This window comes from Cyprinodon variegatus, unplaced genomic scaffold (genome assembly GCF_000732505.1).
Source record: "Cyprinodon variegatus isolate N-32 unplaced genomic scaffold, C_variegatus-1.0 Scaffold1007, whole genome shotgun sequence".
Taxonomy (NCBI): domain Eukaryota; kingdom Metazoa; phylum Chordata; class Actinopteri; order Cyprinodontiformes; family Cyprinodontidae; genus Cyprinodon; species Cyprinodon variegatus.
The window spans coordinates 254,087-267,581 of NW_015151460.1; the positions used below are offsets into that span (position 1 = coordinate 254,087).

General features: G+C 42.2%; 2 protein-coding genes across 5 annotated transcripts in view; both read left to right on the forward strand.

The window, feature by feature from the left end:
* The window catches only part of socs2 (suppressor of cytokine signaling 2), a 12,134-nt gene extending 5,148 nt beyond the window's left edge, over positions 1–6,986 (forward strand). The window contains exons 2-3 of the mRNA XM_015399393.1: positions 1,325–1,499; positions 5,565–6,986. Of these exons, the coding sequence (XP_015254879.1) occupies positions 1,373–1,499; positions 5,565–6,034 (597 nt within the window). The 5' untranslated portion in view covers positions 1,325–1,372 and the 3' untranslated portion in view covers positions 6,035–6,986. The remainder of the gene's footprint in view (positions 1–1,324; positions 1,500–5,564) is intronic.
* A 5,287-nt stretch (positions 6,987–12,273) lies between these two features.
* Positions 12,274–13,495, forward strand: part of LOC107100764 (death domain-containing protein CRADD-like) — a 13,404-nt gene continuing 12,182 nt past the window's right edge. For all 4 annotated transcript variants that reach the window (XR_001482037.1, XR_001482038.1, XR_001482039.1 and 1 more), the window contains exon 1: positions 12,274–12,694. Coding sequence is in view for 1 of the 4 variants with exons in the window: in XM_015399395.1 (XP_015254881.1) it covers positions 12,397–12,694 (298 nt within the window). In the remaining 3 variants the exon portion in view is untranslated. The remainder of the gene's footprint in view (positions 12,695–13,495) is intronic.

Sequence of the window (13,495 nt, forward strand, 5' to 3'; positions counted from 1 at the left end):
AGAACTTGCCACCATTTTTCTCAGTAAATATATTTGTAGAGGTGCTGTTGACAGGACGTTTTCACCAGATGTCCGTGCAATCCCTGCAATCCACGCATACAAAGACATCTAAGATCATAGATGTCATCAAATTTATAGGTAATAAAGTGAAATGATACAGGGAACAAATATTGAACACAGTTACTGAGATTTATAGATTTTCTCCTGTATGGAGAAATGACTCGCTTGCATTGCTCAGGTGTGATTTTGGCCCATTCTTTCACACAAACCGCCTTCAAATCTTGAAGTTTTCATGGGCCTCTTCCATGAACTCTGATCTTTATTAGACTTTCTCTAGAAGCAAGTGTTAGTTCTGGTTCTGCTATGTGAGGAAATCTAATATTTTCATCTGCTTCTAGCACCTTAAACGCATAAAAAGCAGGAAGAATCGCTGGTCGATCAGCATTCTATAACTATATGATGGTGTTTGTTGGAACTTTCAGGAATCAGTTTGGACGTCTGCAGATGTCACCCACTCAGGTGCACTGGGTTCCCCTGCTGGAATGTTTGGCACCAGTTTATTCTAATGATAAACGACCCGATAGAACAAAGCTAACTTGATCACACCAAACTGACCCCATGACATGAATCTATTCTGACCTGATGTTCGGTCATTCCACTGAACTAAACTTTACTGAGAATTTCAAAGCTGGATATATGACAATAAAAGTAGAACTTAAGGGTTTGGTTTTGTGAACACAGTCAGGGTTCAATACTGACCCTCACCAGCACCCTTACAGCATTGATACCGTAAATCTGGGTGAAATGTCCTACCTTTGGTCTCATGTTTCCTCCAAGTCCTTCTTGCTGAATCACACTCAAATGGATCCTTTCATGATTAAGGATGAGGTTAAAGGTCACAGAAAGGTCAGTTCAGAGGTAGAGACATAAACCAGACTGAGTTCAACTTCAGAGAAAGCCGACAGCTTTTTATTAAAGTACTGAAACAAATGTTTGACCCTCTTGATCTATCCTCCTCTGTTATTTATGCTCAGATTTAAATGCAGCTTCTTTTCATTGCAGGAGATAGAATAAAAATGAAAAAAGCATCAGGAAACTGTTCTCCAGTTAGTGGCTCACATAAAACAATGAAAACTGAAGAAGTAATAAAGCAGGACAAGATAGAAAGGTAATAAATGGATCAAATGTTCAGATGTTCCAGCTGCAGACCAGGAAAATCCCCTCAGAGAATTTCAGCATCTCTACCAAATCTCCTCCGTATATTCGTGCTATTGTTATCCCTCTCTGGCCCAATCCAGCCTCTCAGATCCATTCGTCTCTGCAGGTATCACAGCAGTGTCCGTGCATGTAGACTAAAGGTGGGATTTGTTCGATGACCTGCCAGTCCTCAGAATCACCCGAAGCCATTGAGGACGACAGAGGAGCCGACGACGGCGCCGGAACCGAGGAGTCAGACGAGAGCCGCGTCGCCTCGGCCATGAAGGAGCTAAGGAAAACAGGTGGGAGGAAGAGCGTCCTGCTGAAAGTTCTCCAGATCTGCTCATTACAGGAATGATTCATTTTGACATTTGTCCGGTTTTTCTGGGTAAAATCCTCCAAATGAGTTACAAACTGAAATCTTTATACTGTAATACCTGCTCCACCGAGCTCCACCTCAGACCCTTTCAGGTCCATGGAGGTACTGAATAGGGGTCGCAAAACTTTTGGTTGATTAGATTTTTTTTATATTCCCCCCTGCAATTTTTTCCACTAATTGAAATGTCTTTAAATCCACATTAACATGAATTCAACACACTGTAGTAAACAGATAAATGGAGGCAGAAGATGTCATTCAGTCATCAATGCACACATTCAGCGACACACAGGAGCTCTTTCAAGCTGGACACCGTTTCATTCACAACACCTGTCCCATCAACCAGGAATCACAATCAGAAATACTTTAATAATCCCAGGGAGGAATGACTTTAGTTACATGACTCCATCTGTAATAGAGGGACTATAGGACCAGTTTCCAACACAATTTCCTACAATATATATAATTAGGGGGTCCCTGCTACAGCTCGCCATCAGTTTGGGGTTCCTTGCCCTGGAAAACGTTTCCCTTTGGGCATTTTGTCGTCCCATACCACAAAGTATCGCTCTCAGTCAAAAGTATTGATGATTGTCCAAAAGTGGAACATACAATAACTGATTATAGAACAAAAATTATGTTACTTAATATTTTAATTTGAACAACTTAGGTATTTTATTATTTTCATCTCAAATAAAAACAAAAAAAAAATGTTGTTTGAAAGTGGGTAAATTGATTGAAATAAATACAAAATCAAATCATATTATAATCAATTCATCCCGGCTCGGACTGGCGTTTTTCCATCTACACCCCCGCGAAAAAAAATAAATAGAAGCACAGTCAAACGCGTGCGTCTCAAATGTGAAACACAATACGAATACACATTGTGGATTAACCGATCTAGTTCCAAGCATCACATGACAACCATCACCCAGACTTCTATAATGCGGTTTTACTGGCTTTGGTTATTAACACGGACGCGACAGTGACTGCTGCTGCGTAATGTTCACACTCACCACATCAGCAGGGTTGCCAGATGTCACTGACTCACGTTTTCCGGCCCAAAAAATGTTCATAAACCGCCTGGATCTACGAAATCTCGCCCAATTTGAACCAAAGTCTATTGATCTCTCAGGCCATAAATCTAAAGAAAATTTTTTTTACCCATAGTCGGCCATCCTAAACTGCCAGATTGGAAAACATCCCAACCTGGCAACAATGCACAGAAGACGGGAAACATTAGCATTTAGATGCAAAATCTCATCATGCACTGCAACAAATTTCTGGAAAAATATTAGAACATAAACTTGCCAAATATAAGAGGAACATTGTAGTTTAGTTTAAAGAAAGCATTTTAGTTTTATTATAATTTCGTTAGTTGCAAGGATTTTACAGTTTGAAGAAATAGAAAATGACACCATATGCCAACCGTCACAAGTAAGGGCTATATATACTGCATGCATCATTTAGGTAGTTAGCCAGAGAGTATGTGTTGGTATGATTTAAGAGGAACTGGCCCTCGCACGCTGAAATTAGGACCAGCCCACCTGGCAAATGGCCGCTATCACAGATTAGCAGTCCGAGCCTGAATTCATCCATCCATCCATTTTCCATCATGCTTATCCCAAGTGGATAAGCTGGTGCCTATCTCCAGCTGTCTATGGGCGAGAGGCGGGGTCCAACCTGGACACGTTTCCAGTCCATCGCAGGGCAACACCAACAAACAGGATAAAAAACCCATTCACGCACACACTCACACCTAAGGAGGATTTAGAGAAGCCAATTAACCTAACAGTCATGTTTTTGGATTGTGAGAGGAAGCCGGAGTACTTTGAGAGAACCCACACATGCACAGGGAGAACATGCAAACTCAATGCAGAAAGGCTGGGAATCGACCCGCAAACCGTCTTGCTGCCACTGAGCAGTGTATTTATAAAGCGCCACTTCATAACACATGTTATCTCAAGGTACTTTACAGAGACAATTCAGCAAAATCCTAGTCATAGTCAGATGTGTTCAAAGTTTTCTATCTAAACCTGTATTTATAAAACTGGAGCTCCCCTGATTAACTCCCTTATAAGCACATTTAAACTTGATTAGAGCTAAATGCAGAGCAAAAATTAGACTGACTTAATTATTAATTTTCATCCAGACACCTGAGCTGCTTTCATGTGTTCAGATATCTCAGTGTGAAAAACAGCTGATTCCAGACTGTTCTCTACATCCAGGCTGTTCCTCTGCTTGGTTTGGATGTGTGTCAAAGGCTCGCATGTGCAACTTTTAACCAGAGTCAATGGGCAAACACTGGAAAATGGAAATGTAGATAAGTCATTTTTTTTCTTAAATTAAGTGCACTTGTTCTTGGATTGAGGAGGTAAAAGAGACATTTTGCCAATGATACAAGAAAATTTGCATTTAAAATAAGAAATCACAATTCCATTGTCTTACTTAGAGTGCATATTATCTAATAAACTTATTTTAAGAATAAAAAAACTAATTCCATTGGCAAACCATCTCATTTACCGACTCATTTCCACCCTACTCCTTAGGGTGGAAATGCGTCACCAATCCGACGAAAAATGAAATGACGCTTTACTAGTCATTAAAGATTAAATATTTACTTTGCACATCTAAAAAAATATATATTAATATATTTCAAAATACTTTTAATTTAAAATTAAACTTAAATTATAAAAATATATATATATACTTTATTTTTATGTCTTAATCAGGGTCATTGGGTGGGTGGGGCAGTGCCCTAGCGCCCTCTATTGGCCAGCTGCCACTGCTCAAAGCTGAAACTGAACTCAAACATATAAGAAAAACGTACTTTTTGGTTGTTTAATTTTTTCTATTTGGTCCTTAGAAAGCAAAATAGATCCCAGCCCTATTTAATTTTACTGCCTAAAGCCGGGCTTACAATGTGCGATTTATTTTTATTTTTTTGCCCTTTTCGGGCCGACTTTCCAGTCGTGGGGGAATTTTCAAATCAGGCTAACTTTTAGCCTGATGGTGCGTCCTGTAGTGTACAGGGGGTAACAAGATCAGGCTCTCATGACCACCTACTGATCAGTAATCATGAGGTCGGGAGAAAATCAAACATGTTTGATTTTCAGTCGACCATCTTGGACAAATCGTTCAGTGCGCAAACAAGGATTCTTCTTCTTCTCAGGCAAAAACACAGTAGCATGGTGGGGGAGAGAGATAAATTGAGTTCTTTCTGTATAATTGACAGACTGTAGTAGCCACATTTGCTCAGCCATGTCTCTGTCCAAATACGTCGTTGCCTTTTCTTTTTAGGGATTTCAGCACAAAACTGCACAAATTGTCAAGGCAGCGCGTTTCACTCGAGTGAGCTTCGTATTCCTCCTCTACTCATTTGGCTTCCTGATAGACAAGTCCGAGTAGCGTCACCTCACCGCGGAGCCGAGTCCCACGTGGTTTTTAGACATACAGTGTGAGCAGTTAGATCGCATCAAAGCGTTGGGTCGCACATACATCGTGAACGTCGTACAGTGTGAGCTGTAGCTGCGTGCAACGATTGAAAAATATCGCTTAACCCCACCTAATAAAGAAAATATTTTCATCTACCCTTTGCAATGCACACACGGACCACTAGGGGTACGAGTTTTCCCGGTTGGGAATCACTGCTCTATTACCAACCAGGAAATAGAGTCCATCAGCCCAAGAGCTGAACCTTGCTCCAAACCGGGTCAGCAACAGAACAATGAACCCAACCAAAGCAGCAGATCTACTGTAGAACGGCTTCAAGTGGTGTAGTCAAAGTCCAGAACTCGGCCTGATAAAATACAGGAGGGATAGTTTCAGAGAGCAGCTAAAGGTTTCATTGATTACAGGAACCTGCAGATAGCTTTGGTCCAGCTGAACCAAGGTCAACCAATCAATGGCTCCTTAGTGACAGCTGTGTTTTCCATGGGTTAGATGTTGTGGAGTTGCTGCAGGTTCTGATTTCTTCCCGTCTCTCTGCCTTCAGGCTGGTACTGGGGCAGCCTCACGGCCAACGAGGCCAAGGAGATCCTGCAGGACTCCTCGGAGGGAACCTTCCTGCTACGGGACAGCTCCCAGAGGGATTACCTGTTCACCATCTCCGCCATGACGTCCGCGGGTCCCACCAACCTGCGGATCGAATTCAGACACGGAAAGTTCAAGCTGGACTCGGTGGTTCTGGTGAAGCCCAAGCTGAAGCAGTTCGACAACGTCGTCCACCTGGTGGAGCACTACGTCCAGCTGTCCAGATCCAGCAGTAAGGTGGCCCCGGCGGCGGCGGCAGCGGGTCCTAACGGCACCGTGCAGCTGCTCCTCACCAAACCCGTCTACACCACGGCGCCGTCGCTGCAGCACCTCTGTCGCCTCACCATCAACAGAACCGCTCGTCAAGTCCAGGACCTGCCCATTCCCAACCGCCTGAAGGACTACCTGACGGACTACGCCTACAATGTGTAGGTCTCTGAACACTTTGGCGGCACATCGGGGAGATCCGCCGGTTTTTACGAAAGGGAGGGGATTTCCTCTCTCGTTGCCACGGTAACGTTCCTCTGATTGGAAATTCCTGAGCAAGGTTTGGTCCAGATTGACTCAAAGGTTCTAATCAGGAGAACTGATGGATGGATCAGTTGCCGGAGCTTTAACTGAAACCCAACGGGTCAAATGTTGGACCAGCGGATCCAGCTTAGCCTGGAGCTCTGCAGAAATATTTATTTATGTGCTTTAAAATGTTCCTCTGATTCAAGATTGTCTAATCTTCTACCAGTGAGCTTTTTGGACTCATTGTCCTTGTTCTGAACAAATCAGGCTCAGGTAAAATAAAGACGATCTGGTAGAAACAGTCGGTGGGGGTCTCTATCCTCGACCTGCTGGCTGTCTGCTGTAGAATCATCAGGAGTTCTGGTCACCATCTCCACTTCAGATCCAACTCCAGCCTGACCCAACCAAAACTGGGCCTCAGCAGAACCAAACATCCCATTGATTTCTGTCCAGGACTTTATTGTAGAGGTCATGTAAATAAGCGTCTGAAAGCTGATTGGCCGCCAATTCCTGATCCTGCGTCCTTCAGTACGGGTCTGGATCGAACCTGAACATCCAACCTGAAGTTTTTCGTCCTTCTGATTTCAAATAGTTTAAGCTTTAAGTACAGAATGAGGATAAAAGATGAACAACATAATAAAACTAAAGGATGTAGAGATGTTGAAGTTCTGAAAATGATTTGGATCATTTTTATTCAACGCTTCGATTAAAAGACCGATCAGCTGTTTTCCTTTTGGTTTTCCTCTACATGTCCTTATTCGGGTCTGAATCGTTGCTTGTTTTAGAATTTCTCCGTTAAATTCTTAATTTGGACTTTTACCATTCAGATCTGTAATAAAAAAACATGATTAAAGTTCAGGTGATTTCTTCAAAAAAGGCGCTTCTCTTCTGGTTCTGTTCGGTTCATTTATTTTAAAAACCAAAGCAGAGTTTTATTTTGGAGAAAAACTTAAGTTTCTGAGTATTTAACAAATGATCTTGCCTGGTTGATTTTTACCTGGATGATCCCAGGAACTGTATACTGCTGTTTTGAAGGGAACCGACCCGCGGAATGTTGGAGGTAAAACCTTCAGCCAAAATCAACACCTTCCAGGTCCCCCGTAAACATCAACGATGAGTGTTTAAAGTCCAGGGGTTTTGTTTTTCAGACCTTCTTGTTTTTGTTTTCAAACCATTTTGGATCATGAATGAAGCTTTCTGATTGGCCGACTGATGACCATGACTCTTTGTCATTGACGTAAACAGAATTCATCTGATGAGTCGATGCCAACAGACGTCAGAGTAGTGGATTGAATGATGAGGTCAGTTTGACCTCTTCAGGCTTCTGTAGACTTTGAACCTGTAGTACTCTAAAGCAAAACATCACCATGGAGGCTGTTTGTTTCTGTTGGGTTTGTGCAGACAGAAGACCTTGTATGAAATCTAAATCCCATTAGCTTCATCTTAAACTTAAATCCATGTCATAGTCAGAAATGTTCAATTCAGTTTAGTTATATACACGTCATCTCAAGTTCCCCAAATCATCCAGTCAAATTGATTCAAAGTTTTCTATACAAGGAAAACTAGTTGATTGCATCGCCTCATTGACTCGAAGGCGATCCCTCAGACTAAGCATGCTTGTAGTGACAGTGGAGAGGAAAAACTCCCTTTTAACAGGAAGAAACTTCCAGCAGAACCAGGCTCAGTGTGAGCGGCCATCTGCTGAGGCCGACTGGGGTTCAAGGAGACAGAAGCAGAGACGCAAAAGGAAAGTGTAAAAGGAATCCAGGAAACACGAGCTCCAAGCCAGCTCCCATGCCAAAGGATCAAGATGACACATCCAATTAGTCACAGTCAGAGAAACAGGACTTCACTGAAAAACAGGCTGATTTCCAACATCTATAAACAAAGGTGTTGATATTTCTCTCCAGGATGGAGTCACAGCCAAACAGGAACAGACCAGATGAAGCTACTATGAGAAAATGCAAAGAGAGCAGAACGTTAGAGATTGAACTAACAGATTCTGCAGAGTGGGAGAATAGAGATAGAATGAAGCAGAATGATGAAAAAGGGGTCCCTATGTCCTCCAGCAGTCTAAGCCTATAGCAGCATAACTATAGAGATAGCTCAGGATAACCTGAGCCACTCTAACTATAAGCTTTATCAAAAAGGAAAGTTTTAAGCCTAGCCTTAAAAGTAGACAGGGTGTCTGCCTCACGGACTAAAACTGGTAGTTGGTTCCACAGGAGAGGAGCCTGATAACTAAAAGATCTGCCTCCCATTCTACTTTTAGAAATTCTAGGAACCACTAGTAAACCTGCAGATTGAGAGAGAAGTGCTCTGTTAGGAACATAAGGAACAATCAGATCTCTGATATAAGAAATGTTAAACATCTTTGTAGACCCGAAAATGTTTAAAAGACAAAAACAAAAAATGCGGGATTTATCAGAGGAGCCTTTTTGAGATCCTCGGGTAGGCTGGCTGCATAGAGCCTGAGTGGACCTCTATCTCTGCCTCTATTGTCACTGTGGAAGTAAGACCTGCAGTGGCGGCAACCCCAAAACCTGGTGGTGGACACTGCTAGTAAGGGATGCAGTCAAGCTGAGGGAGTCCTATCAACTGTGTTCCGCTGCAGGACCTTCAGAGGGCCAAGCTGTGCTTCACTAACACCGATTACAGTTGGAGCGGCGAGCTGCTGACCTATACTGAGGACATTGTTTAACGGTGGAGAAAATATTCTGTGGATCTCCCAATTGCCATTCCTTCCCTTGTGGAAGCAGATACAGGGTGCTTTTAGTTGGACTTGTTTATCACTCAAGCTGAAGTCACCAAGATGCCCAAAGAAATAAAGAGCAGCAGCCATTCAAAGTGGCCCTTCCCAGTTAAAAGCCAGCCGAATGGAAGCCAAATCCCCTCCAACTTCCAACCACTGGCCTTCTCATGGGAGTGCATATTTCTTTTACTCTGACTCCATCCTTCCACTGAATTACAAGGTCTGTCCTGGAGATGATGCTTCTCTTTAGATCTTAATGTCCACAAATCATGACAGAATATTTTAGATGTTTAAGAAGGAGTTGTAGGGGACCAGCCAAGGACCCATCAAGGAAAGTGGGGAAATTTTGAATGACAAGGCTTGAGGGGTGAATGAAATCTGCCATGAGTACCTTACATTTGTAGATGTTGTTGGGCTGTTGTTGTTGACATGCCTGTCTAGCATCAGGTGGAGATCCGGGACAGTGCCCATGGACTAGGAGACTGGCATGATGGTCCTCCTTCACAAGAGAAGTTGTGTTGTAACTATTAGGGGCATCACACTCCTCAGCCTCCAAGGGAAGGCCTACGCCAGGGTGCTGGAGAGGAGAGTCCGGCTGATTGTTGAACCTTGGCTTCAGGAGTGTGTTTTGTTTTTTTTTTGTCCCAGCACTGGGACACTGGACCAGTTCAACCAGCTTTACACCCTCTGCAGGCTGAGAGTTCATGGAAAATTACAAAATATCTCCACATTGTGGACCTGGAGAAGGCATTGACATAGACTCCTGGATATATATCAAAACATCAGGAGAAACTGCGGTTGCTTTCCGATTTAAGTCTGTTTTGTGGTTGCTATGACCCTAGTACCTGAGAATTCACATAGCCATTTTACTATGTCCCTCATGGTGCCCTGTAGGGGTGCTCTAGGAGTGCCTAGTTAGTGGCCTATTACCCCCTTTCCACTACCCTTGAAAAACCGTGCCGAGACTGGTCTGAGCTCAGTTACTGAGATAACTTATTAGGTGTAAATGGTAAGCAAACTGAACTGAACCGAGCTAGACACAACCAAACCGAGCTAACTGCAGACCAGTTCCAGAGGTGGGCTCGGCTTGGTTCTCTGATAACAAGAGCGCATGAGCAGAACGCGTCATCTCCGTCTGGCTGCACATCCCATTCCAGTAGTTGGCGGGAATGCTCCTCCGGAAGTTGCTTGCCAACCAACACAAAACAGAAGAACAACAACAACAACTATAAACAACAATCGAAATCTTCTCCATGCAACATTTTAAATAATGGCCATAAATTTATAAACACCGCCATTTTGATTTGCCTGATTCCGTCCTTCTTCGTCTTCTTCTTCTTGTGTTTTATGGCGGTTGGCAAACAACTTTTGGTGCAGTACCGCCACCAGCTGCTTGATTTCCTCCTTCAATACTGGCAGTAAGACCGCAGATCGTCACTAGGAGGCGAGGAGTCGAGGAACCGAGATAGCGTGATCTGTAAATGGTCGTCAGAACCGAGCTCGGCCCGGTTAACTGATCCGAGCTCGGACCAGTCTCGGCATGGATCGGTTTTTCAGGGGTAGTATAAATGGGGTATTTGACAAGGGGCCATCCGGTCTCTGTTCTGAGGAAGCAGGAGTTTGGGCCTCATTGCCGACATCAAGTCGTACCTGTTGCCAGTGCATGGTGGACCCCAGCAGGGCTGGCCTCCCTTACTGGTCCAGTCAGAACCTTTTTGGACAGGATTTCTAGATGTTGCCAAATGACCATGAAAAGGTGGCTTTTTCCCTTTAGGTTGGAGGAGGGTTCTCAAGTAAAGAATTTCAGATATCATGGGGTCCTGCTTATGATTAAGGGGAGAATGGAGTAGAGATAAATAGACGGATCGGAGCGTCTTTTGCTTTGATGCAAACACTACAAAGGTCTGTTGCGATGAAGAGAGAGGTGGCTGAAAAGACAACCCTTTCAATTTACTGGTTGGTCTACGTTTCTACCTTCACCTATTGTCATTATATCTGGATCATGACTGAAAGAACATCATGGATACAAGCAACTGAAATGAGCTTTTTTAGCAGGGTGGCTGGGCTCTCCCTTAGAGATAGGGTGATGCGTAGAGCTGAGGAAAGAATCAAGAGTCATTCTCATATCAAAGAGTTTTTTTTTAAGTAAGAAGGATCTACATTTGGATGGTTTGTAAAAACCAGCTGGTCTAAACGGAATTAAAACATTTTTATCTAGTAAATTTGTTAAATAGATGAATAATTGATGGCCTCATGGTCAGTTATACTTTAGATTTATTCTAAATCTTTAATGACTGACCAACATTCACTCAGAAAATGTCAAAGAAAATAATAGAAATGTCTAAGTTCAAACAATCAAAAACACGTTTTGTTTGGTCTTTTCTGATTGGCTACAGTGATGATGATCATAAGCTCCTCCCATGGTTCAGATCAGAGAGCTGATTGGTGAGTTTTTCTGGCTTTTAAACTCAGATTCTATGTTTAATACAAGTTTCTTTACTTCAGAGGAATAAAAAGTAAATTCTTTAAGTGTTTGGATGAGTTCTCTCATTTAAAATGGTATAATTCTTTGACAAAACACCCTGGAATCAGCTCTCCACCACTTTGAGAAGCTGCCAAAGTAAGGCTTCTCCCTGAAATTAATCTGATTCCTTGGATTTTTTCTGGATAATCTGCTCTGCAAATATTGAAACATCTAATCCACTCTCCCACATTTTACTGGAATCTTTCACAGCCTGGAAAACAGGAATTAATGCATTGAATAAAATAAAATCTGAAGGAGAAATTGTATGGTTTTCTTTTCCCTGTAGTGAAGAAACAGCTTAAGTGCACAATAAAAAGTAGAACTGCACTCATTTCCAGCTGATCTTACTGGACCGCCTGATTGGACTTCTCATCCCTGCAGGATAAATGATCATCACTTGGTTTTCACGGTCTGAAGGTTCTGGATCTGATATTATAGCACTCCAAGTCTGCATCTGTAACCATGGTAACCAACTCAACTAATTTAATCAAATACATATTTGAATTGATTTCCTCTCATCTGACCAGAATCAAGATTATACATGCGGGCTTAAATACATCTGTACAACCCCAGTAACTTCCAACATGGCTGTTCTTGACTTCTGTTAAATTATTGGTATATTACACTTAAAAAAAAAGTAGGATTGCTATTTGGGGCTTGGTGACGTTTATATTTTAATGAGGATTTTAGTTAAAATCTTCACATCTATCATCAAAAAAATAAATAATTTTTTTTTTTTCCTGAATTTTATTATTATTATTTTTTACATTCACTTAACTGATTTAACATTCCTTATTTATTTCTGGAAAAGACTACTAAACATTGGTTCCGCTTCCTTGTTTCTAGTCGAGCACAAAATCCAGGGCGGAGCTGGAGCGCTTGCCACTCCGGCACTGGTACTGGTACCGGACCGGGTGGGGTGGGTTTATTTCCCGGGTCCTGCTATTTGTTCTGATCTAACCCAAATAGAGGATTCTGGTTGCTAAATCGGGCCCAAAGGTTCTGATGGACCCGGCGCACAGAGCGGTGCTCCGGAGGTTCCGGGTGAAGCTGTCCGACCAGCTGCTGGTCACCGACACCATCCTTCCGTTTCTGTTCCAGGAGGGGATTCTGACAGAGGCCCAGGTCCAGCAGGTGGAGAGTCAGCCGACCGACAAGCAGAAGAACCTGAAGCTGTTGGACCTCCTGCCGAACCGCGGACCTCGTGCCTTTAGCGTCTTCTTGGACGCTCTGCGGGACTACAGCTGGATCCGGGAGCAGCTGGAACTGGAGCTGCGGAACACTTCCGGTGGAGGGTCACCAGGTGAGATCACACCCGGAGCTGAGAGCATGCCGCAGAACCGGGTCACCAGAATGGGGTCACCAGGCGACAGTTTTAAATCTAAATAACAGATTCAAGTCCCATTACTTAATTTAATAAATACAACAGAGTATTGGGCCAGGCTAGAGACATTTTTTTTCTTCTATTACATAAAATTAGAATACGACTTTATTCTCGTAATTTTACGACTTTATTCTCATAATTTTACGACTTTATTGTCGTAATGTTACGACTTTCTTCTCGTAATTTTACGACTTTATTCTCGTAATTTTATGACTTTATTGTCGTAATGTTACTTAATTCTCATAATTTTACGACTTTATTGTCGTAATGTTACGACTTTATTTCCGTAATCTTATTACTTTATTCCCATAATTTTACGACACCATCATCTTAATTTTAAGACTTTATTCTCGTGATTTTACGACTTTATTCTCATAATCTTACGACTTTATTCTTGTAATTTTATGACTTTATACTCTTAATCTTACGACTTTATTCTCGTAATCTTACGACTTTATTCTCGCATCTTACGACTTTATTCTTGTAATCTAACGACTTTATTTTTGTAATTTTATAACGATTCTTGTTGCGAAATTATTCTCGTAATATCTCGACTTTATTCTCGGAATCTTACGAATTTATTCTCGTAATTTTATGACTTTATACTCTTAATCTTACGACTTTATTCTCGTAATCTTACGACTTTATTCTCGTAATCTTACGACTTAATTCTTGTAATCTAACGACTTTATTTTTGTAATTTTATAACGATTCTTGTTG